Consider the following 24,365-nt stretch of genomic DNA (forward strand, 5'->3'; position numbering starts at 1 on the left):
GGGCGAGTCATTTTTTATGGGGGGGGGGGAAGGGACAGGGGAATAAAAACACGATGGATTTTATCTAATGTATCACAGCACAGCTCTGTGCAACATGTGCAGTCTCAGAGTTTAATCTCTTGTCTGAACAATCAGTTCCAGAATTAATCTGAAAGAAGACTATGTAAGTTGTCTCAGAAGGGTTTCCTTGATGCTTATTGTATTAATAATTAGACACACATAAAGTTATAATACTTTGCCTCTGTTGGCCAAATGTTATCAAATATTATCAAAGCCAAGCCTTCAAGCCATTTTAAAAATAATTAACAATACACCTTTTAGTAGAAGAAGCGGTAAATATTTTGTGTGTTATAGTCTGTGTACAAGCATCTTGTGGGTCTGTTATTTAATATCCAAAAGTAAACATCTCAAAAGTCTTTCATCATTTTTAGTGCAAAAATTACTTACCCTTCCTACTTCCACTAGATTTGTTACCATGACTATGCTGGCTGTGTTCTCATGCCACACCATTCTCCAGAAGTCATATATCGTCTCCTGCATTGGTCCTGAAATAGTATATCAAAGGAAAGGTTATTTTCTGAAAGTCTTGGGATTGGAAGCTTATCTCCAGGGAATTTTGAAAGACTGTTTTTATCTGTACATATCAGTATTGTCATATTTTTTATTTAGGATTGAATTTCTCTCACTATCCAGCCCACCAGCATTTAAGTTATTTTCCCCGCCCCCCCGAAATAGTGCTGTGAAAGAAAGCTAGTTCTCCAACATTTAGATATTTATCACCATAATACCCAGAAGTGGCATTAGACAAACGGATAACATTACTCTTTCTGGTAACAATTTGATGATATTCTGGGGGAAGTATATATGGAATAAAATGAGTCTCAATGGACTATATGGCCTTTTCTAGTTTCAAATATTTTTCTTAGTGTTCACTATCAAATTAGTCCAACACCTAAATTGTACTTTCTGAAGTAAAGCAGAGGTTATAGGTTTTTTTGAGTTGCAGTATATCATTTTTAAAATAGTGGGGGAAATGGTAAAGATCCCTGGCATGACATGACAATAATCTATTCTGCCGCATTTATTCTGAGGAATGACCTTGAAAAATCAGCAAAGAATCCTGTGGCACCTTATAGACTAACAGACGTTTTGCAGCATGAGCTTTCGTGGGTGAATACCCACTTCTTCGGCTTGCATCCGAAGAAGTGGGTATTCACGCACAAAAGCTCATGCTGCAAAACGTCTGTTAGTCTATAAGGTACCACAGGATTCTTTGCTGCTTCTACAGAACCAGACTAACACGGCTACCCCTCTGATACTTGAAAAATCAGTGTGCTTTAAAATTCAAAACCCTGCATGCTCAGGTCCTGGAGCATTGTGCTAAAAGTGGAGAGTCAATCCATTGTAGTACAGTATTGTAAACAGTAATGACAGAAATGTAAAATTGCTAGAACGCCCACGTCACTAGTTTCATTTACTTCTACATCTTTTCTGTTACACATGGTATTCATCCCAACTTTTGGATCTGAAACCACTTCAAGGCAAAGAGAATAAACAGTTATAAAATAATGCCAATTACTAAAAACCTGGCATTCACAGTGAATCATCTACTGAACCTCTATACTGCAGTAAGCAATTAGTTGCTTATTCAGGAGAGTGCTATTACTCTAATCATTAAGAGACAAATAGACAAATTTATCCACCTTCTCTCTCCAAAAAAGAGAGACCTACATGCCTGAAACATTAATAAAGCCCTTGATTTATTTATTTAATTTTCAATTAAATTAAAGGGTTGTGTCCAGTTGATAAGTTTTGACAGTGTGAAGCTTCTTTGGAAAGTGTTGTCATTCCTACACTCAGAATTGGAACCAGGGCCGGTGCTACCATTAAGGCGAACTAGGTGGTTGCCTATGGCGCCAAGATTTGGAGGCGCCAAAAAGCAGTGCCCCCAATTTTTTTTTACAGCGGTTCCTCCCCCAGCGTGCGGTCGCTGCTCCACTTCTCCTGCCTCCCAGGCTTGCAGCGCCAATCAGCTGTTTGGTGCCGCAAGCCTGGGAGGAGAATTAGAGCGGGGCAGCGTACTCGGGGAGGACGTGGAGCAGAGGTGAGCTGGGGTGGGGAGGTGCTGCACGGCTCCCAGGGGGAGGGGAACCTCAGGGCAGGGGGGGAGCTGCCGCGGGGGTGGGGGCGCCTCAGGGTGGCGGGGGGGGGAGCTGCCACAGGGCTGGAAGGAGGGGGGTGCAAGGTGGAAGTTTCGCCTAGGGCGCGAAACTTCCTTGCACCGGTCCTGATTGGAACATTATATTTATAAAATAATACTAATTTTACAGCAATTGAAATACCACGTAATCACACCTCAATGGACTAACTACAGCAGGGGTGGGCAAACTACGGCCTGGGGGCCACATCCAGCCCTCCAGATGGTTTAAACTGGCCCTCAAACTGGGGAGCGGGGTCTGGGGCTTGCCCTGCTCCTGTGCTCCAAATGGGGAACGGGATCCAAGGCCGCTCTGCGCGTGCATGCCAAGGCTCTTGGAAGCAGCAGCATGTCTCCTCTATGGCTCCTATGCTTAGGGGCAGCCGGGGGCTGCACGTACTGCCCCCACCCCAAGCGCCACCCCCGCAGCTCCCATTGGCTGGGAACTGCGGCTAATGGGAGCTGCAGGGGCGGTGCCTGCGGACTGGGCAGCGAACAGAGCCACACCTCTGCATAGGAGCCGGTGAGGGACATGCTGCCGGTTCCAGGAGCTGCTTCAGGTAAGCGCCACCTGGAACCTGCATTCCTGACCCTCTCCCGAACCCCAACCCCCTGCCCCAGCCTGGAGCCCCCTCCTGCCCTCTGAACCCCTTGGTTCCAGCCTGAAGCACCCTCCTATACCCCAAATCACTCATCCCCAGACTCACCCCAGAGCCTGCACCTCCAGCTGGAGCCTTTCCCCTCCCCCCCACACCCCCCAACCACCTGTCCCAGCCCGGAGCCCTCTCCCACACCCTGAACTCCTCATTTCTGGCCCTACCCCAGAGCCTGCACCCCCACCCAGAGCCCGCACCACCTCCTGCACCCAACCCCAATTTCGTGAGCATTCATGGCCCACCATACCATTTTCATACCAAGATGTGGCCCTCGGGCCAAAAAGTTTGCCCACCCCTGAGCTAGAGTGTAATGTTTTACAAAGACGGTGTCAACTTAAAAACCACACTTCTCTGCAAAATGTTTTTAAAATTTAATTTTACATGTGACATTTAAAAGCACTATAATTATTTTCTTTAATACACAGAGATTATTTAAAAATATGTTTCCTACTTCTCTGCTTTGTGCATTTGACAGCACTTTGTGTATAGTCAGTTTCACTGTTTTCCCTAGGGGCAGTCAGTTTTCCCTTTACTTGTGTAGGTGTTTCACATAACATTACAGGAGAAAAGGGCATTTAAAATAATCGGAAAATGTGATTGTAAGAGCACAAAAGTCTTGAGGCAGGTGTAGCATCTGAATCTATTTACTTCTACTTCTACTTCAGTTTTTGAACTGTGCTAGATTCCAAGATGATGGTGTGACTTAAAAACTCAAGTCCATTTTTTAATTTAAAATGCAGAACATCTGATACTTTCAAGAAACACTGTGTTCTCAAACATGACAAGTTGAAATTATTCGTCATGATTTGGAATCCTGAAGCTGAATATCTCACCTCATAAGTATCCTGTATATATTATTCAAGATTGATCTGTGCTCCATTTTCTTATGTTCCATTGATCATGTACATGATGGGTGAATTTCTGGTTTGTTTTATTTTTGTATTTTTATGTAATGTAAGATTCAGTATAGCTTTTTAGACAAAAAAAAGTCAGAACATAATAGGACCGATCCCAGGCTCCATTAAATTGCTTTGTATTGCTGGAGAGGTGGAAAGTGACCTTGCAGCTTCTCTAATGGGGCAACTAAGAATATCCAAGGGACCAGGGTGGGGGTTGGACTGGTGAGTGATGTGCTTTACCAATCCCCACCCAGTGGAATGGCCCCCTAGGGAATTGTTTCAATGAGTGTAAATTAGAGCAGCCCTGTGGTTGCTGTAATATATGTCATGGGCTAATTCAGTCTCTTCACCCCAAGCTCAGGATCGGAGGAGGCATAAAGAGCAACTTTTGCCCCCCTCATTTCTGTCAGATATGCCAGGCATGAATTCAATACACTTGAGGACTGAGCCCAATGAAATTAGTGCCTATGACCTTAGTGTAACTGAGGCGAGCCACCGAGCCGGCCAGCTTTTGGTTTCTTTTCCCTATTCATTAGAATTCCTGTTTATTTAGCAGATATAATCCCCACTCCAAAGGAAAATGCAATGCAGTTTTAATTATGGAATCCTGCTAGGGTGTCTCCATAACATGAAGCACATTGTGACATGATACAAGACAAATCTAGCCCTAGTTCCAAATATCTTTAATTCATCTACTGTCCACATGATTTTTTTACCCCTTCTTCCAAGGGATATATCCAACATCTTAGCTGGGAGACTTGTAATTCATTGTTAGAGGCAAGGTCTAGTTGTTTGAGTATAGGATAAGGGTCCAAGAATTTATGAGCTTTAATCCTGACCTGACACCAACCAGTGGTGGCAGATCCAGGGGTGGGAAAGGACATAGGGGCTAGAGCTCCTGCAATGACAATGTTGTGGGGACTCACCCTCATGTAAATTTGTGTATGCCTGGAGGAAGGTGGAGGCAAGAGCGGGGCCCAGAGGGTCTCGAGTGGTTCCTGCTGGGCCCAGAATTGGGCTGGGAACAGTGAGCAGGAAGCCAGAGGGGCTGGAATGGGCCCAGGAGCGGGTAGGAACTCTCCTTCCTAGCCTGGACTCAACTCCACTCCCCCTAAGTCTCAGTACCTCCTCCAACTCCTTTTTCTGTCCCTCTGCCCTTCCACTCCCCTGCCCCCTGACAGCAGCTGTCTCTGTGCCTTCAGTGTGTCACTTAACCTTTCCATCTTTCTGCTAATTTTTAAAATGGATATATACATTGCAGGGCACGTCTAGGCTGCTATGAAAGTGCAAACTCAGGCTCAAGCCTAACCCACACTTCTGTCTACACACAAATTGTGCTGACCCAAGGTCCTTCAGGTAGTTGAAAGCAGCTATCAAATCCCCCCTCGTTCTTCTCTTCTGCAGACTAAACAATCCCAGTTCCCTCAGACTCTCCTCATAAGTCATGTGCTCCAGCCCCCTACTCATTTTTGTTGCCCTCCATTGGACTCTTTCCAATTTTTCCACATCCTTCTTGTAGTGTGGGGCCCAAAACTGGACACAGTGATCTGGATGAGGCCTCACCAATGTCGAATAGAGGGGAATGATCATGTCCCTCGATCTGCTGGCAATGCCCCACTTATACAGCCCAAAATGCCGTTAGTCTTCTTGGCAACAAGGGCACATTGTCAACTCCTATCCAGCTTCTCGTCCACTGTAACCCCTAGATCCTTTTCTGCAGCACTGCTGCCTAGCCATTCGGTAACAGTGAATGGGATTCTTCCGTCCTAAGTGCAGGACTCTGCACTTGTCCTTGTTGAACCTCATCAGGTTTCTTTTGGCCCAATCCTCTAATTTGTGTAGGTACCTCTGAACCCTATCCTTACCCTCCAGCCTATCTACCACTCCTCCCAGTTTAGTGTCATCTGCAAACTTGCTGAGAGTGCAGTCCATGCCATCCTCCAGATCATTAATGAAGATATTGAACAAAACCGGCCAAAGGACCGACCCTTGGGAAACTCCGCTTGATACCAGCTGCCAATTAGACATGGAGCCATTGATCACTACCCACTGAGCCCGACGAGCTAGCCAGCTTTCTATCCACCTTATAGTCCATTCATCCAGTCTATACTTCTTTAACTTGCCAGCAAAAATACTGTGGGAGACTGTGTCAAAAGCTTTGCTAAAGTCAAGGAATAACGCATCCACTGCTTTCCCCTCATCCACAGAGCCAGTTATCTCCTCATAGAAGGCAATTAGGTTAGTCAGGCATGACTTGCCCTTGGTGAATCCATGCTGACTGTTCCTGGTCACTTTCCTCTCCTCTAAATGCTTCAGAATTGATTCCTTGAGGACCTGCTCCATGATTTTTCCAGGTACTGAAGTGAGGCTCACTGGCCTGTAGTTCCCCGGATCCTCCTCCTTTCCTTTTTAAAAAATGGGCACTACATTAGCCTTTTTCCAGTCATCTGGGACCTCCCCCGATCGCCATGAGTTTTCAAAGATAATGGCCAATGGCTCTGCAATCACACTCGCTAACTTCTTTAGCACCCTCGGATGCAGCGCATCCGGCCCCATGGATTTGTGCTCATCCAGCTTTTCTAAATAGTCCTGAACCACTTCTTTCTCCACAGAGGGCTGGTCACCTCCTCCCATGCTGTGCTGCCCAGTGCAGCAGTCTGGGAACTGACCTTGTTCGTGAAGTCAGAGGCAAAAAAAGCATTGAGTACATTAGCTTTTTCCACATCCTCTGTCACTAGGTTGCCTCCCTCATTCAGTAAGGGGCCCACACTTCCCTTGACTTTCTTCTTGTTGCTAACATACCTGAAGAAACCCTTCTTGTTACTCTTAACATCTCTTGCTAGCTGCAACTCCAAGTGTGATTTGGCCTTCCTGATTTCACTCCTGCATGCCTGAGCAATATTTTTATACTCCTCCCTGGTCATTTGTCCAATCTTCCACTTCTTGTAAGCTTCTTTTTTGTGTTTAAGATCAGCAAGGATGTCACTGTTAAACCAAGCTCGTTGCCTGCCATATTTACTATTCTTTCTATACATCAGGATGGTTTGTTCCTGCAACCTTAATAAGGATTCTTTAAAATACAGCCAGCTCTCCTGGACTCCTTTCCCCCTCATGTTATTCTCTCAGGGGATCCTGCCCATCAGTTCCCTGAGGGAGTCAAAGTCTGCTTTTCTGAAGTCCAGGGTCCGATTTCTGCTGCTCTCTTTTCTTCCTTGTGTCAGTATCCTGAACTCGACCATCTCATGGTCACTGCCTCCCAGGTTCCCATCCACTTTTGCTTCCCCTACTAATTCTTCCCGGTTTGTGAGCAGCAGGTCAAGAAGAGCTCTGTCCCTAGTTGGTTCCTCCAGCATTTGCACCAGGAAATTGTCCCCTATACTTTCCAAAAACTTCCTGGATTGTCTGTCTGTGCACCGCTGAATTGCTCTCCCAGCAGATATCAGGGTGATTAAAGTCTCCCATGAGAATCAGGGCCTGTGATCTAGTAACTTCTGTTAGTTGCCGGAAGAAAGCCTTGTCCACCTCATCCCCCTGGTCTGGTGGTCTATAGCAGACTCCCACCACGACATCACCCTTGTTGCTCACACTTCTAAACTTAATCCAGAGATTCTCAGGTTTTTCTGCAGTTTCATACCAGAGCTCTGAGCAGTCATACTGCTCTCTTACATACAATGCAACTCCCCCATCTTTTCTGCCCTGCCTGTCCCTCCTGAACAGTTTATATCCATCCATGACAGTACTCCAGTCATGTGAGTTATCCTACCAAGTCTGTTACTCCAATCACATCATAGTTCCTTGACTGTGCCAGGACTTCCAGTTCGCCCTGCTTGGTTCCCAGGCTTCTTGCATTTGTGTATAGGCACTTAAGATAACTCGCTGATCATCCCGCTTTCTCGGTCTGAGACAGGAGTCCTTCCCTCTTGCGCTCTCCTGCTCGTGCTTCTTCCCAGTATCCCATTTCCCCAGTTACCTCAGGGCTTTGGTCTCCTTCCCCCGGTGAACCTAGTTTAAAGCCCTCCTCACTAGGTTAGCCAGCCTGCTTGTAAAGATGCTCTTCCCTCTCTTCGTTAGGTGGAGCCCGTCTCTGCCTACCAGTCCTCCTTCTTGGAACACCATCCCATGGTCAAAGAATCCAAAGCCTTCTCTCCAACACCACCTGCGTAGCCATTCGTTGACTTCCAGGATTCAACGGTCTCTACCCCGGCCTTTTCCTTGCACAGGGAGGATGGACGAGAACACCACTTGTGCCTCAAACTCCTTTATCCTTCTTCCCAGAGCCACGTAGTCTGCAGTGATTTGCTCAAGGTCATTCTTGGCAGTATCAAGTCAGGACAAAAAACAAATGTCAGAATATCCAAATTTCCTATGGGACAGAAATTCCGATTGTCAACCAGCTCTAGAAGTGAGGGAGTAAATGGAAGCACTGCAAAGCAGCTGTCCACGCTGTTGTTGTAAGAGAATGGGATGCCTCAAGATCATGCAGTGGTTTACCTTCTCACTGCATCTGTGGAGTTTGGGGTTACAGATCCTCTGTCTAAGCAACCTGTCTTCTTCCCCTTCTGTGAAGCCACCATCCCTGAGTAACCGAAGTGGTGACGCAGGAAGACACAGAGTATTTTTAGAATATTTTTTCCCCTTCTACAGGACCATCTGTGGCAGTGGGAAGTTGGGCTATAGTCTAGAAGAGTGGCTCATTGACAGTTCTGGGATATTTTGCAACTATTTGTACTCGACTTGAATCTTTTTCTCAATAACCAGAGTTTTCCTTGTGAGTTTCAAGACTTCTGTATTTCAGGTATTGAACTCACAAATCAAGCCAAGAAACAGATCCTAAGCACAGGTTACGTCTTGAAATTTTTTCATTTTCTGTTCTCAAGGAGGAGGGAAATAAAGATCATGAAAGAAATGAGGCTGAAAAAAGTTTTCATGAGAACAAGAATCCTAATGACAACAACTACGGCTTCAGAAGGAACTGAACAGGGTCAATCTTTCCTTCAAACATAATTCATTGTCTTTGTTTTCCTCATTCACTCTTCTTCAGCTTAGTTTTGCCTCACGTTCTTCTTGGAATGAGTGATGCAAGAAATGTCACGTTCTGCAATGTCAGGTGTGCTCTTCTCCATCTTGTCTGCCATAGTAAGAGGAGGGAGGGGAAGTGGAGTCAGCTTATTCGTATAAGTGTTTTCCTGTTACATCCATCCACCCAACCAGCCTCCAAGCCTCCAAAGTTGTTTCAGATTCCGGACATTGCTGGGGAGCGGGGGGTGAAGGGGGGTAGGAAGGTGCGGGTGAGGAAGGGAGGAGGGAGGGAATACCTAGTTAAAAGTCTTTGAAAGTAATTCTTTCCTACCCTATTTTTCTTTTCTTCTTGACATTTTTAAAATTATTTTCTGACACCTGAATAAATTATTACTCTGTCACCTGTCGCCAGACAGAACTGAAAAGCATTAGAGGCCAGGTAGGGGTGTAGAATTTATTGTCATCAAGAGCTGCACAATTTTATTCCATAGACTCATGATGGAGGGGAGGGGGGAGAGAGAGAAAGAGAGAGAGACACTACAATTGTTATCAGCATCAAGTTTAGATGTTTGCACAATAGGCAATAAGGTTATTTGGCAGCAGTTGCCCCCTTGTGGTCGTAAAAGTTCTGAAGGGAAGGTACAATATTTCTAAACATTAAGCCTTTGGCACATTACATTTGCTACATAATATTGTAGTTGGTATCAAAGATCTCTAATGTGAACAAAATCAGCAACTGAGCTCTTGCTTGATGCAACCAGAAGGTGCAAAGCAAAGGAAAGTAAGAATATAAATAAACATTTAAATGAAGTAGTGAAGAAAACTGAAAGATATAAGCAATTTCATGACAAATTACCATTCGCTGTATTACCAGTAGTAGCGACAGGCCCCAAAGGATAAACACATAGTACGAGGTGAACAATCATGGAGCTTTAAAAAAAAGTTTAAACACTAACAACTGATATACTGTAGACAGAGACTTTCTACATCTCTCTTCTGTTATGCTTGGTATTATAGGATCCAATTCCTACACCTGATATTTTTCACTGAGTCAGGCGAACAATTTAAGAGAGAAACTTACCTGGAATGTGAAATATTGAAGTTCAGAAATAAATGAGAAGCAAAAAGTAAACTGGTATCAAACTGTATGGATATAAAAGCAAATGGAGCCAGTGTGCATCAGGAGCCCCAGGCCCTTTAAATTGCCGCCAGGGGAAGCTGATCCGCGCCGGTACGCTGTACCAGGGCGTACCGGCTTACTTTCACCTCTGCTCACAAGCCTTACCTAAAGCCTACTACTGAGACATGAGTACAACTGCAATGATTTGGGATTATCAAGTATTGTGTTTCTAGTAAAGAGTGCTCTAAAATGGAATGTTTGCATCTAGAATTTTAGTTCCCCACACAGTTCACAGGATTTGGGTCTGGGATTTTGGTACAAAGAAAAGGGGCAGCTGGATTCTCCACTTAAAAAAATAAAAGTTTTGAGCTGAACCAGAAATTTCCCCAGCTTCTATTCATACTGGGGCTTGTAATTTCATATTAGTGGCTTTTCATTTTCTAGACAAGAAATTTAAAGATACAGTATAAATAACAAGAACGTAGGAATGGCCATACTGGGGCAGACCAATGGTCCATCTAGCCCAGTACACTGTCTTCTGACAGTGGTGGATGGTTGGTGCCAGATGCTTCAGAGGGAGTGAACAGAACAGGGCAATTTATCGAGTGATCCATCCCATCATGCAGTCCCAGTTTCTAGCAGTCAGATGTTTAAGGACACCCAGAGCATGGATTTTGTCACTAGACATCTTGGCTAATAGCCACCGATCGACCTATCCTCCATGAACTTATCTAATTCTTTTTTTTAACCCAGTTATACTTTTGGCCTTCAAAACATCCTCTGGCAATGAGTTCCACAAGTTGACTTGCAGTGTGTGAAGAAGTACTTCCTTATTTTTGTTTAAAACCAGCTGCCTACTAATTTCATTGGGTGATCCCTGGTTCATGTGTTATCTGAAAGAGTAAATAACATTTCCTTATTCACTTGCTCCACACTATTCATGATTTTATAGACTCTATTATATCTCACCGCAATCATCTCTTTTCCAAGCTGAACAGTTCCAGTCTTTTTAATCTCTCCTTTTTGGAAGCTGTTCCATACCCCTAATCATTTTTGTTGCCTTTCTTTATACTTTTCCCAATTCAAATATATATATAAAAGATGGGATGACAAGAACTGCACACAGTATTCAAGCTGTGTCCGTATCATAGATTTATATAGTGGCATTAGGATATTTTCTGTCTTACTATCTATCCCTTTCCTAATGATTCCTAACATTCTGTTAGCTTTTTTGACTGCTGCTACTCTGAGCAGATGTTTTCAGAGAACTATCCATGAGGACTCCAAGATCTCGTTTTTGAGTGGTAAAAGTTAATTTAGACCCCACCATTTTGTATGTATAGTTGGGAGTATGTTTTCCAACGTGCATTACTTTGCATTTATCAACACTGAATTTCATCTGCCACTTTGTTGCCCAGTCACCCAGATTTGTGACTCTTCACAGTCTGCTTTGGACTTCACTATTTTGGGCTATTTTGTATCATCTGCAAACTTTGCCACTTCACTGTTATCTTCTTTTTCCAGATTATTTATTAATTTGCTAAACAGTACCGGTCCCACTACAGATCCTTGGGGCACCATTCTATTTCTCTCTCTCTCTTCTGAAAACTGAATGTTTATTCCTACCCTTTGTTTCCTATCTTTTAACCAGTTATTGATCTAAGACCTTCCGTCTTATCCCATGATTCCTTACTCCACACTCCTGTACCTGTTCTTTTATTAGTTGTCCCGCAAAATTAGTGGGTTTCTGAGGTCCTGTAGATCCTCCTCTTAGGCTGGGGGGCGGATCCTTTAGCATTGGGTGGGCTTCTGCCCACCCAGTTTCCCAGAAACCCAATAGATACTCTGCTTAAGAGTCTTTGATGAAGAACCTTGTCAAAACCTTTTTGAAAGTCCAAGTTACACTATAGCCACTGGATCACCCTTGTCCATACGTTACGTTTGTTGATACCCTCAAGGAATTCTAATAGATTAGGGAGGCATAATTTCTCTTTATAAAAGCTGTGTTGACTTTTCCCCAATATATCATGTTCATCTATGTGTCTGATAATTCTGTTCTTTACTATAGTTTCAACCAATTTGCCTTGTACTGAATTTAGGCTTCCCGGCCTGTAATTGCCAGGATCGCCTCTGGAGCCTTTTTTAAAAATTGGCATCAGATTAACTATCCACCAGTCACTTGGTACAGAGATTAATTTAAGTGATAGGTTACACACCACAGTTAGTAGTTCTGCAATTTATTATTTGAGCTCCTTCAGAAATCTTGGGTGAATACCATCTGATCCTTGTGATTTACTACTGTTTATCAATTTGCTCCAAACCTTCCTCTACTGACACCTCAATCTGGCACAGTTCCTAAGATCTGTCACCTAAAAGAATGGCTTGGGTGTGGGAATCTCCCTCACAGCCTCTGCAGTGAAGACCAATGCAAAGAATTCATTTAGCTTCTCCTCAATGACCTTGTCTTCCTTGAGTGCTCCTTTAGCATCTCAATCATCCAGTGGCTCTGCTGATTGTTTGGCAGTCTTCCTGCTTCTGATGTACTTAAAAATGTTCCTGTTAACATCTATAACATTTGCCTCTAACACAACAGCAGGTTCATAACATTTGGTGCTCACGTTAACAGAATTTAATTATGGATATTAGTGCTGGAAGTGTGCTGAGATTAAGAAAATATCATTTAGCTCTGACGGCTCCCCAGGGGCAGAACATGGGACATAGTTGCTATTATCACATGTTGCCAGAGGCATTGGGCCTGATTGGGCAGAAGCCAGAAGGGTGACACAGCTCAGCAGTAGCACAAACTAAACCTTTAAAAGAAATTCAATGAACCTACTCACACCCAATGCTGGTCTCCATGAGATATCAGGTACATGGGGCATGAGATGACTCAGACCGTATCCTTGGCCCTTCTGCTTTGGGTGTGCAGCAATAGCTGCATTCCCTCTTCCACTTAAGGAAAACCAGCTGCAGCACTGTGGTTGCCTACTGCATGGACACACTAGAGAGTAACAGTCCCTTGCGCTATTACTAGTGGCTAGCACATATGCATTCGGCGACTCACACTTTGGCCCTCTTTCTTTAAAGGTATATGAACCCTGCTGGTAAATTCAATACACTCTATAGTGTTTCTAATGAACAGTTCTGATTTCAAGACTCCACAGCAAAGATGAATAGTTCCCTTTGCAAATGCACTGACAAGGAAACAGTGCCTATCAGAAATAGGAAAAGTACAGTCCAAGGTGTTTTGACAATTTAGTATAAAACCAACAAAAATAATTAGTGGAGCAACAAAATACCAGATTCAAAGTTGTATAATTAAAAATTCAGGAAAGTGTCTTTCCCTAATGCAATCTTAAAATGGAACATTCCAACTGCTAATAGAATAATGTAAGGACAGTTCCACAGCATGAGGCTCCATTTGTATGCAAAACTACAAATTACTAATGTCCATGATCTGATTGGATAATTATCCCATAAGTACGTTCTACATTTTCTCTGAACCATGCTGCAATTTTATATAGCAACTGGTATCGTAGCAAAACACCTTTTCAGAAAATATGTCAAAAGCTGTGATTTAACATAATAAGAGGAGTCCCAGAAGAGGGAAAGAGGGGTCTGAGAGGTGGGATAGACTGGAACTCGATGGCATAGCCAGTGGAAATAACGATTGTACCCATTTTTCTGACGTTAAGATCTGTCATGAAAGGAAATGGGTTATGTGATGGCTGAATGATGGGAAAGTTGCTACCAAAAGAACTGGTTGAAAGCTTGTGGGCCATCTGCCAAAATGCCTTTCTAAAGGGCTGATGAGTCTGAAGGGAAGATGGTGATGGAGCAGAGAGCTTGCCTTGTTGCAGTCTTGCAACAAGTGCTTTCTTGGTGGCTTGTAGGATCATTAGTGGAACAATGGCTGTGGTGGTAGTTAGTATCTCTGTTATTGTAGTCTCGAGAGTTCTCTCCATGAAGATGGAGTATATATTCACCCAATGAGTAGAGGCTGACGCAAGAATCTTTCAGCGAGTAGAGTGCCACAACTGTTTTCTCACTGAAGAGGGTATTCCCTTTGAAGGGAGGCTTTGCATTGTTGCTTGTATCTCTTTAGGGACCCCAGATGTCTGTAACCAGGAGCTTCCTCTCTAAATATTGGAGATTGAGGTCAGAATTTGAGACCCAATGGTAAGTGTCCAATGTGCCCCAATGTGATCATGCAGGGTTGTAAGCATAGGTAGGTGGACTATATGATGGGTACCAGTGATCCCTCAGGGGACAATATGGATCCTGGGTATGGAAGGGTCTCTATGAAGCCCTGGAAGTCCTATCAGGGCTAGGTTGTTGTGGTGAGGCCCTTGCTGGAATAGGTCCATCTCTTGATTCTCCTCCAAGAACTGTTCTCACTCAAGTGGTGAGATTGTTAGCATAACCTGTGTGAGGGTGGCGCTGCTGGAGTTGGGCTAGGGAGAGCATCCTGATATCATAGCTCTGCTGCAGATCTGGACTGGGGAGTGGTGGATGAATGATGTTTTGATATCTCATACTAACACTTGGTCTATCAGCATCAGGGACTCTGGAGCTGAGTAGATCATCAGATCCTCTAGAACTGCATTCCTTGGTTTTACTGGAGGAGAGCTTACTGGTGTCTTCAGTGACAGGACCGATGATGAAGTCTTAGTGCATAGTGCGGGTGTAGAGAGCATGCACTCATTACTATCTTTGCGTTGCTCAGAGGACAGTTATGGAGAAGAAGCTCCCAGTACCATCAGTGTCTGCCTGATTTCACCATGAGCTCCAGGTGAAACCCTGTGTAGGGCATGGAGCCTTGTTCAAACCTGAAGTAAGGGGAAAAGCCTCTCTCCTCTTTCAGGAATTATGAGCAGATATCTCTGCTCTCAAGTACTTCTCCTTACCCTGGCTGTGCTCCACCCTTGGTGGAGTTATTCAGCTTGGCAAGGCATTTTGCCAGTGCCGATGGAGTACTGCTTGGAGGTCCTTGGCAATGACTTGGAGAATGGGAGGGCCCACGAAACCACTCCAGGTCCCAGGCCAGCTCTAAGGTATCGACGGAGCTGGAACTCCTGAGCCTGCCTGGTGCGAGGCGGAAACAAACACACACTTAAATGGGATGTGTGCCTCTCCTAAACAGTAAAGGCAAGTGTCATGAGAGTCGCTCACCGGAAAGACCAGGGGACAGGCAAGACAAGGTTTGAAACACAGAACCCTGGGCATAATGCTCTGGTGTCAGGGAGAGAAAGGGTGGGGAAGGAACTCCCCCCCCATAACTCTAACTAAACTAGACATAAGCAAACGATCTAAAAATTAAATATTCACAATTATTTACAGGTAAACATCAAGTAGCAGTAGAGAATATGGGCACAGGAAGATTCCGTCCCAGACTGTGAGCAGTAGAAGATGACTTGAAGAGACAGTTGGTCCATATCACCACTTATGCCATTGGTTCACAGAATGAGGAGCCATTGAGCACATGCATGGACCAATAGATACTGCTGTTGAACATTTTCTGTCCTGGGCACACAGAAAATTTTCTGTCCCGGGACTGTTGTACCTTCCCTTCCTCACATAGTGGAGAATTATTCAGTCTGAGATATCATTAAACTGTGATGGCCCATCCGGGCAGAACATGCTACACACAATGGTTATCAACTTGCATACAGGGCAATCTTTCCAATCTGCTACAATTCTTTTAGGGATGTCAGCACATCAGTGGCTAAAGAAAAAGAGGTTGATATAATCTGGACTTTCAAAGAGCTCGCAAGAGTTTACTAAGGAAACTAAGAAGTCCCCAAGGGTGAAATTCCTGTGCACCTCTTAAGTCCCACATAAGCCCTCAAATAGGGCCGACACCATCTGGTATAGTAATTCATATGGTCTTCTCCAACTGTACTTACACAGGATGTGGCAGAATTTGGCCTTAAGTAATGACTAAGAGCTAAAGTGCTACCTATTAATTGCTGAATTTGTGGAAGGCACACATGGCTATTAATTATTTTTTGTTTCCAATACCATCCACAATGTGACTGTGCTGAATAAACAGGAAAGAAGACACAGTCTCTGCCTCAGACAGCTTCACACTAGAGAAATATCTCTTCAGAACTCCCTTCCCCTGCAGAAAAAGTGCTTAGAAAACATATTCCCTTCTTCATGGATTCTATTTCTTTTCTAAGAGGTACTAGTTTGTGCTTTGTGAGTTAGGATTTTACCAGAACATCATGACATAAACCATAATCAAACAGATTTTCTCCAGATTCATTTACTTCTAGTTTGAAACTGGGCATTAAAATATGTTCTATCACAAATCAAACTCTCTCATAACTTTAACTGTATTTAGTCCCCAGTTTCTTTTTTTGACATTTAAAAATGATATGCTGCTCCTATTTTATAATGTTAAAAAAACCAGTAATATCATAATTCCACAGCAGTTGATCTGATTCAGATGAGTTAACTAGGATTTATACTTTGACTATTAATTTTAAGCTGAATTTTTCATGATTTGCACACCCTATATGGACTGTTAATAAGAAACAGATTTTACTAAATCTTGTTAACATGGTGTTTCAAGAAAACGCTTAATGCAATTTTAATATCTAACATAAAAACCCTAAACTGTGCAGCAAGATACGTCTGGTGTACCCTCTTTGAGAAAAACTCCTTCTGACCAGTCCAAGATTACACACCAGCCAAGCACCATGGAGAGTACTTTTCTGATTATCAAGCAGGAGCCAAGCCCTACATACTACTACCCAGCTAGCCAGAACCCTTTGTTGTCTAATTGACACAGGGTTAAATTTCCAAAAGTGCTTAAGTAATTTAGGAGCCTAAGGCCCTCTGACTTTCAATGAGACTAAGGCTCCCCAACTGCAACTCATTTGGAGAAGGGGCATGGCCCGGGCCAGTGCACTAGATCCTTCTGTGTCTATACAGGGATTCTGTACTAGAGCTTACACAGAATTAGGGAAGTGATTCTCTAAATCCTCTGCCTTTCCTCCAACTCCATGAGAACATGGAAGGACTTAGCCCGTAATATGCCTTCTACAATGTACTGAAGCTATGAGCCGTGGCACCAGTGGTTCATGGAACGTGTGCATCTGTCTTCACTTCACCCTAGAATGGGTCTTTAGCTTAACTAAATAGCTACTCTGAATTCCCTGGCAGTTTGAATTCCCTGAATTCCCTGAATAACATCTCCAGAAAAATTTATACAACAAATTTCACAATCCTTAAACAAAAATATTTACCCAATTCATAAAACTGGGTAAATTAAATAATTAATAAAGCATAGATAAATTTTTCCCTATATTTTGCCCATCTCTAGTTTACAAACAGATGCAGGAATATCACAAATTTCTCTTCACTAATTATTTATGTGTGTTTGTATTGCAGTAGTGTTTAGAAGCTCCAGTTAGGGATTGGGACTCTGTTGTGCTAGGAACTGTATACACATTAAAATAAAAAGAGTGTTCCTGTCCCACAGAGTTTACAATCTAAGCACATGATAAGAGGCAACAGAATGGAGGACAGGGTTGGAGTGAACAAACTAGGTTTGGTACAATGTGTAGCAGTCACAACATGCCAACTCCCTAGCCATTTATGGCAGTATTAGCTATCCCTGGCCCACATTAATATTTCCATCCAGTTCATATACAAGACATAGTTGCACTTAGATATATTATTAGATCCAAGGCCAGCCTTTGCTTGTGCACTTTTGGCAAGACAATACCAGCTCTATTTGTTCTGTATCAACAAAATAAAATGAAATGTCATATGATTTTCCAAAGAACAAACTGCTGTTCTCTGTAATATCTTTTGACTACTCAGAAACACTATACTGTAGGAACATAGCGAAAGCCAACAATATCAGTGGTCTAGCTAAACCAGAGATGCTCTCTCTGACAGTGGGCAATGCTGGATGCAGGTGAAGGCATAAAATCTTTGTACATAATACACCTGGCCAGTTGTGCTGAATTAGCCCACGAAAGGAAGTTTCTGGCTTCTGACCTTAGCTGGTGATTGCTTTAAGCCTTTGCAAATTTATCCTGGCTAGTATAACTGCAGAATCATTACTTATTCATATAATAAATGTTCAGTCCTTTTTGGACTCTTACTAATCTATTTGTCTCAATTATAAGTATTGTCTTCTGCGTAATTACTGATCATTCACATATTCCAAATGGTCAAGTCTCAAAGAGAAGATTCTGAAAGACAAGGAATTTATTTTGTAAAGAAGATGTTGCACACAAGTATCTAGCTTGAGAGTATGAAGTAAATGATTTTTTGGACTGAGGAATTAGTACCATCATGTAATGGAGACTCATTGATATTAACAATGGATGTGAGCTTTAAGGTCATTTTGTCCCCCCGACAGTGAGGGGTTTGTTGGGGAATGGACAATACAACAAGAGTTTTCTTTTCTTTTGTTCTTTTTTGTTTTAATTTATTCAGCTGGTTGAATCAAGCATATAATTATCCCCTAATGCTTATAATTACTTTTCTTTAACTCAACAATATGATTTCATTCTGGCTATTTGTTTCTTATATTTTTTTTCCAAAAGAACACACTGTGAATGAATGTAGTCAAAATCTGTGTACTATGTGTTCAGGTGACATGTTTCTTAAACTTGTGCTGGGAGTTTAAATAAGGGGAATCATTCTAATTGTGTAGCCTGGATAGTATTATCTTATACAGAAAATACTAAATGAGCATACCTGCCCAGGAATGACACTTAGTAGCTGCAGAGGGAATCTCTACAAAGCCTTCATCTCAACAAGCAACTGCACAGAAGACATAATGCAGATGTATTTCTTGATGCAACGTTAATCCAATCAGCCTATACAAAAGCAGTGTTTTGATGTCACCCAAAGTGCTATATCTGCCGGTGGTTATCACAACTTGGGAAGAATGTAATTGCATGGAAAGTTGCAGAATTAAAAAAAAAAAAAAGAAAAGATAGGTTTCAAAGACTTGGATTCAGGTTCAGAAAAACTGTTGTATTTGTTGTTGGAAAAGGAAATACATTTTGTTTTTGAACTCAATGAACTGTTGTTTTTCAGGAAATGAGGTGACCAAAGGCCTCCTCACATCAAGTGCCAGGCTTCCTTTAGACTGCTGAAGCCTGGCTGGAAACTAGGATTCAGAGAGGTCCTAGAGAACACAATGGGGAAGCAGAAGTTTTGAGCTTATGATTTCTGCACAAGCTATCTTTCTCTACTCCTTTCTGTGCCCTAACACATAATGACTGATAGGCACATTAGTAGTACAGCACCAAGAGTTTTCCATCCTTTCCCTCATCAATCCCAAGATAGGGCAGCATTCTTCAGCCAGGAGGGGAATCAAATAATCAGACAATTTTTTCCAAGAAACACACTCAGAAAAATCATGGACACATCTAGAGTGGTACAAATTCCTAAATTTCCACACTGTATACAGTTCTTCCCTGGACAAAACTTTCAGCCAAAAAGAGGACATGCGCTAGTCCACTAGGGATTTGAGAAGCTTCTGAACCAAGAAGCATAGTCTGCCAAGGATTTTGTTTTTTAAAGTTTATTTGGGCCTTGTCTCATAAGACCAACATGCTCACTATCTAGAGCAGGGGTCGGCAACCTTTCAGCAGTGGTGTGCCGAGTCTTCATTTATTCACTCCAATTTAAGGTTTCACGTGCCAGTAATACATTTTAACATTTTAGAAGGTCTCTTTCTATAAGTCTATAATATATAACTAAACTATTGTATGTAAAGTAAACAAGGTTTTCAAAATGTTTAAGAAGCGTCATTTAAAATTAAATTAAAATGCTGATCTTATGCCGCTGGCCTGCTCAGCTCGCTGCCAGCCTGGGGTTCTGTTCACCTAGGCTGGCTGTGGGCTGAGCAGGGCCTGCGGCCGGGACCCCAGACCTGGGGGGGGGGTGTTCAGGGGTCAGGGCAGAGGGCTGGGGGAGGGGGTTCAGGGCGGAAGGCTGGGGTAGTGGGGGTTCAGGGATGAGGGCTGGGGTGTGAGGGGGGTGTACGGCAGAAGGCTGGGTGTGTGGGGGGGTCAAGGGTCAGGGCAGAGGGATGGGGCTGTGGGGATGCAGAGCAGAAGGCTGTGTGTGTTGGGTGTGGGGGGGGTTCAGGACAGAGGGCTTGGGGGGTGCAGGGCAGAAGGCTGTGTGTGAGGGGGATTCAAGGGTCAGGACAAAGGGCTGGGGGGTATGGGGGCTGCGGGGCAGAAAGCTGAGTGTGTAGGGGGGTCAGGGTAGAAGGCTGGGGATATGTGGGGGTGCAGGGCAGAAGGCTGGGGATATGTGGGGGGTTCAAGGGTCAGGGCAGAGGGCTAGGGGGTATGGGGGCTGCAGGGCAGAAAGCTGAGTGTGTAGGGGGGTCAGGGTAGAAGGCTGGGGGTATGTGGGGTGTGCAGGGCAGAAGGCTGGGGGTGTGGGGGGGTTCAAGGGTCAGGGCAGAGGGCTGGGAGGTGTGGGGGGTGTAGGACAGAAGACAGTGGGGGGGTCAGGGCAGAGGGCTGGGGTGCTCGGCCCATAGGGGTGCTCCCAGCCCCCTGCCCTGAGCGGCTCATGACAGGGGGCTGGAAGGGATGTGCCCTGTTCCACCCCCTTTCCCCCAGGCTCCGTCCCTACCTCTCTCTGTCCCCTCTAGGGAACTGCGTGCACGCTGCTGCTCTTCCCCCCTCCCCCTCGCTAGGGCCATCAGCTGATCGGGGCAGGGAAGGAGAGGGGGCGGGGCAGGAAAGCACCACTCTGGGGGAAGAAGCGGGGGAGGGAGAAGCTTGGTTGCCACAGAACTGAGCTTCTGCCTCCTGTCCCCGCAGGGGAGAGCGGTGGGCAGGGGGGCTGAGTGGGGCTGGGGGCCAGGACTGCGGCAGGCGGCTGCGTACTGCTCAAAATCGGCTCGCGTGCCATGTTTGGCACGCGTGCCTCAGGTTGCCGACCCCTGATCTAGATTTTCAGGAAGTTATAAAAGTAAATTATCTGCCTGCAAAAACTGGCATATAGTCTCATTTTAAAATATTTTACTTCTCACAAAAATATTTTTCTAGTTTCTGTAACAGTATTTTCCCAGAGCCTTGAATCATCTCCCTCTGTGTAAATCACATGACAAAACAGTCTCATTGCTTTCAGCTGAAAAGCTGCTTCCTCCTAGTCAACAGAGTTAGATCTTGTATATTTCTCTACACAATTCTGGCATGGAGTAAGTTCATATGTAAGAATCTTTCTTCAGTATTCTAGGTTGGCTTCACAACAGAGAAATAAAGCCAACATGATGATGTTGAATCAGGGATCTATAAATATTGCCAGGACATATGCACTCCTCCAACTTCTTATTGTTCTTCACAGGAGGGTCTGCTTTTGTTTTCACTAACTGTACTGCATCAATATCACATGAGCCAAACACCAGCAATCAAATAAAAGAAACAGCATGTTTGAGACCAGGAAACTCATTCCTCACAAATATAAAATCAATTATTAATATTTAGCACTTTTGTAGCTTGTTCACATCTTCAAAGCACTTTTAAAAAGCATTTTAAGTTTTCACACTATCTCTAAAAGGTGATCATAGAAGTATTGTTATCCACATTTTACATGGGTTCCTGAAGCCTCTTGGGCCCATATGCTTGGGGGCGCTAAAGTTCGTGCATCTACCTAGGGATGGATTCCTTGGCTACTTTCCTCCCATGCTAATAATCCATCCTGACCACACATACTGAGCTGAAGAAAGGCACTGCTGGTTTCTATAGGCTGGTAGGTCTAATCGTCAGCCTGGGGCAAACAATCAACCATGCCGAGTTCTGTTTGTAGCCTTTATCTCAGGGCTCTGTTTATTTTTTAACACATAAACAAAAAGAAATATAGAACAATAACAAAAAGCAACAGTCCTGTTCTCAATTGAGTTTGAGGGGCCCTTTGGCCTCCAGTAGTTGAATGACCTCAGACTTTTCCCAGCTAGTGTTGCGAACTCTGACTGAAGCTATTCTGGGATTTCCCCCACAACATTACATAATGTCATGTTCTTAAAATATCCTATTAAAATGTCCTGGATTGCTTTCAGTGACCACTGGGAGATCAATGCCAATTCCGGGAGACTCCAGGCCAGTCTTGGAGGGTTGGCAACCCTATTCCCAGCCAAGGAGGGTCCACAGGGCCTGGCTTTCCTCTTATAGCCTTCTGTTTCAGCCACAGGAAGGTGCACTTCCCGTGCTCTCCTACGAGGCTCCCTTGTGGAGCTGGGGCCCTCATTTATATCCCTCAGCTGGGAATCATCAGACTCAGTCAATCACTAGATGCTGTTCAGCAGGGTCAGCTGGTTCACAGAACCTGCCTGCTGGGCTTCTCTCCAGAACAGGGCTGGCTGCTCCCTGACTCTTAAAGGGGCAGATCACCCTGTCACAGTGTACTCATGGTTTGTCAGAGGTTCCACATTTAGGGCTTTCTGCAACTAAGAGGAAGAAGGGAGGGGGGGGAAGCATTTGATCCTCTAGAGTGTGTACAAAACCACCACACTAGATTATTAGCACAAGGACTAGACTAATCAGGAAACCATTAAAACTCCCTACACTAACACCGGAACAAATCAACATACCTTTAGAACCCCGACCAGGGTTATTTTATCTACTACCTAAGATCCACAAACCTGGAAATCCTGGACGCCCCATCATCTCTGGCATTGGAACTCTCACTGAAGGACTGTCTGGATATGTGGACTCCCTACTCAGACCCTATGTTACCAGCACTCCCAGCTATCTCCGTGACACCACTGATTTCCTGAGGAAACTACAATGCATTGGTGACCTTCCAGAGAACACCATCCTAGCCACCATGGATGTAGAGGCTCTCTACACAAACATCCCACACACTGATGGAATACAAGCTGTCAGGAACAGTATCCCTGATGATGCCACAGCACAACTGGTTGCTGAGCTCTGTGCCTTTATCCTCACACACAACTATTTCAAATTTAATGACAATATATATCTCCAGATCAGTGGCACCGCTATGGGCACCCGCATGGCCTCACAATATGCCAATATTTTTATGGCTGACCTGGAACAACGCTTCCTCAGCTCCTGTCCACTCACGCCCCTTCTCTACCTACGCTACATTGATGACATCTTCATCATCTGGACCCATGGGAAGGAGACTCTGGAAAAATTCCACCATGATTTCAACAGCTTCCACCCCTCCATCAACCTCAGCCTGGACCTATCTACACGGGAAGTCCACTTCCTAGACACTACGGTGCAAATAAGTGGTGGTCACATTAACACCACCCTATACCGAAAACCTACCGACCGCTATGCCTACCTTCATGCCTCCAGCTTCCATCCCGGGCACACCACAAGATCCATTGTCTACAGCCAAGCACTGAGGTACAACCGTATCTGCTCTAACCCCGCAGACAGAGACCAACACTTAGAAAATCTCCACCAAGCATTCTCAAGACTACAGTACCCACATGAGGAAATAAGGAAACAGATCAACAGAGCCAGATGTGTACCCAGAAGCCTCCTACTGCAAGACAAGCCCAAGAAAGAAACCAACAGGACTCCACTGGCCATCACATACAGTCCCCAGCTCAAACCCCTCCACCGCATCATCAGGGATCTACAACCCATCCTGGACAATGATCCCACACTTTCACAGGCCTTGGGTGGCAGGCCAGTCCTCGCCCACAGACAACCTGCCAACCTGAAGCATATTCTCACCAGCAACTGCACACCGCACCATAGTAACTCTAGCTCAGGAACCAACCCATGCAACAAACCTCGATGCCAACTCTGCCCACATATCTACACCAGCAACGCCATCACAGGACCTAACCAGATCAGCCACACCATCACCGGTTCATTCACCTGCACGTCCACCAATGTAATATATGCCATCATATGCCAGCAATGCCCCTCTGCTATGTACATCGGCCAAACTGGACAGTCTCTAAGGAAAAGGATAAATGGACACAAATCAGACATTAGGAATGGCAATATACAAAAACCTGTAGGAGAACACTTCAACCTCCCTGGCCACACAATAGCAGATTTTAAGGTGGCCATCCTCCAGCAAAAAAACTTTAGGACCAGACTCCAGAGAGAAACTGCTGAGCTCCAATTCATCTGCAAATTTAACACCATCAGTTTAGGACTAAACAAAGACTGTGAATGGCTTGCCAATTACAGAACCAGTTTCTCCTCCCTTGGTTTTCACACCTCAGCTGCTGGAACAGGGCCCCATCCTCCCTGATTGATCTAACCTCGTTATCTCTAGCTTGCTTCTTGCTTGCTTATATATACACACCTGCCCCTGGAAATTTCCACTGCTTGCATCTGAAGAAGTGGGTATTCACCCACGAAAGCTCATGCTGCAAAACATCTGTTAGTCTATAAGGTGCCACAAGATTCTTTGCTGCTTCTACAGAACCAGACTAACACGGCTACCCCTCTGATACATTAAAATACCAACAGCTCTCACACAGT

At 44.3% G+C, this 24,365-nt stretch overlaps 1 protein-coding gene across 19 annotated transcripts in view; it reads right to left on the reverse strand.

Moving 5' to 3' along the window:
- PTPRM (protein tyrosine phosphatase receptor type M) overlaps window positions 1-24,365 on the reverse strand; it is a 717,223-nt gene that overhangs the window by 42,145 nt on the left and 650,713 nt on the right. For all 19 annotated transcript variants that reach the window (XM_039523703.1, XM_039523700.1, XM_039523699.1 and 16 more), the window contains one exon: window positions 448-545. In XM_039523703.1, coding sequence (XP_039379637.1) covers window positions 448-545 — 98 coding nt within the window. The remainder of the gene's footprint in view (window positions 1-447; window positions 546-24,365) is intronic.

Source organism: Mauremys reevesii, linkage group 2 (genome assembly GCF_016161935.1).
Source record: "Mauremys reevesii isolate NIE-2019 linkage group 2, ASM1616193v1, whole genome shotgun sequence".
In the NCBI taxonomy this organism is placed as follows: Eukaryota; Metazoa; Chordata; order Testudines; family Geoemydidae; genus Mauremys; species Mauremys reevesii.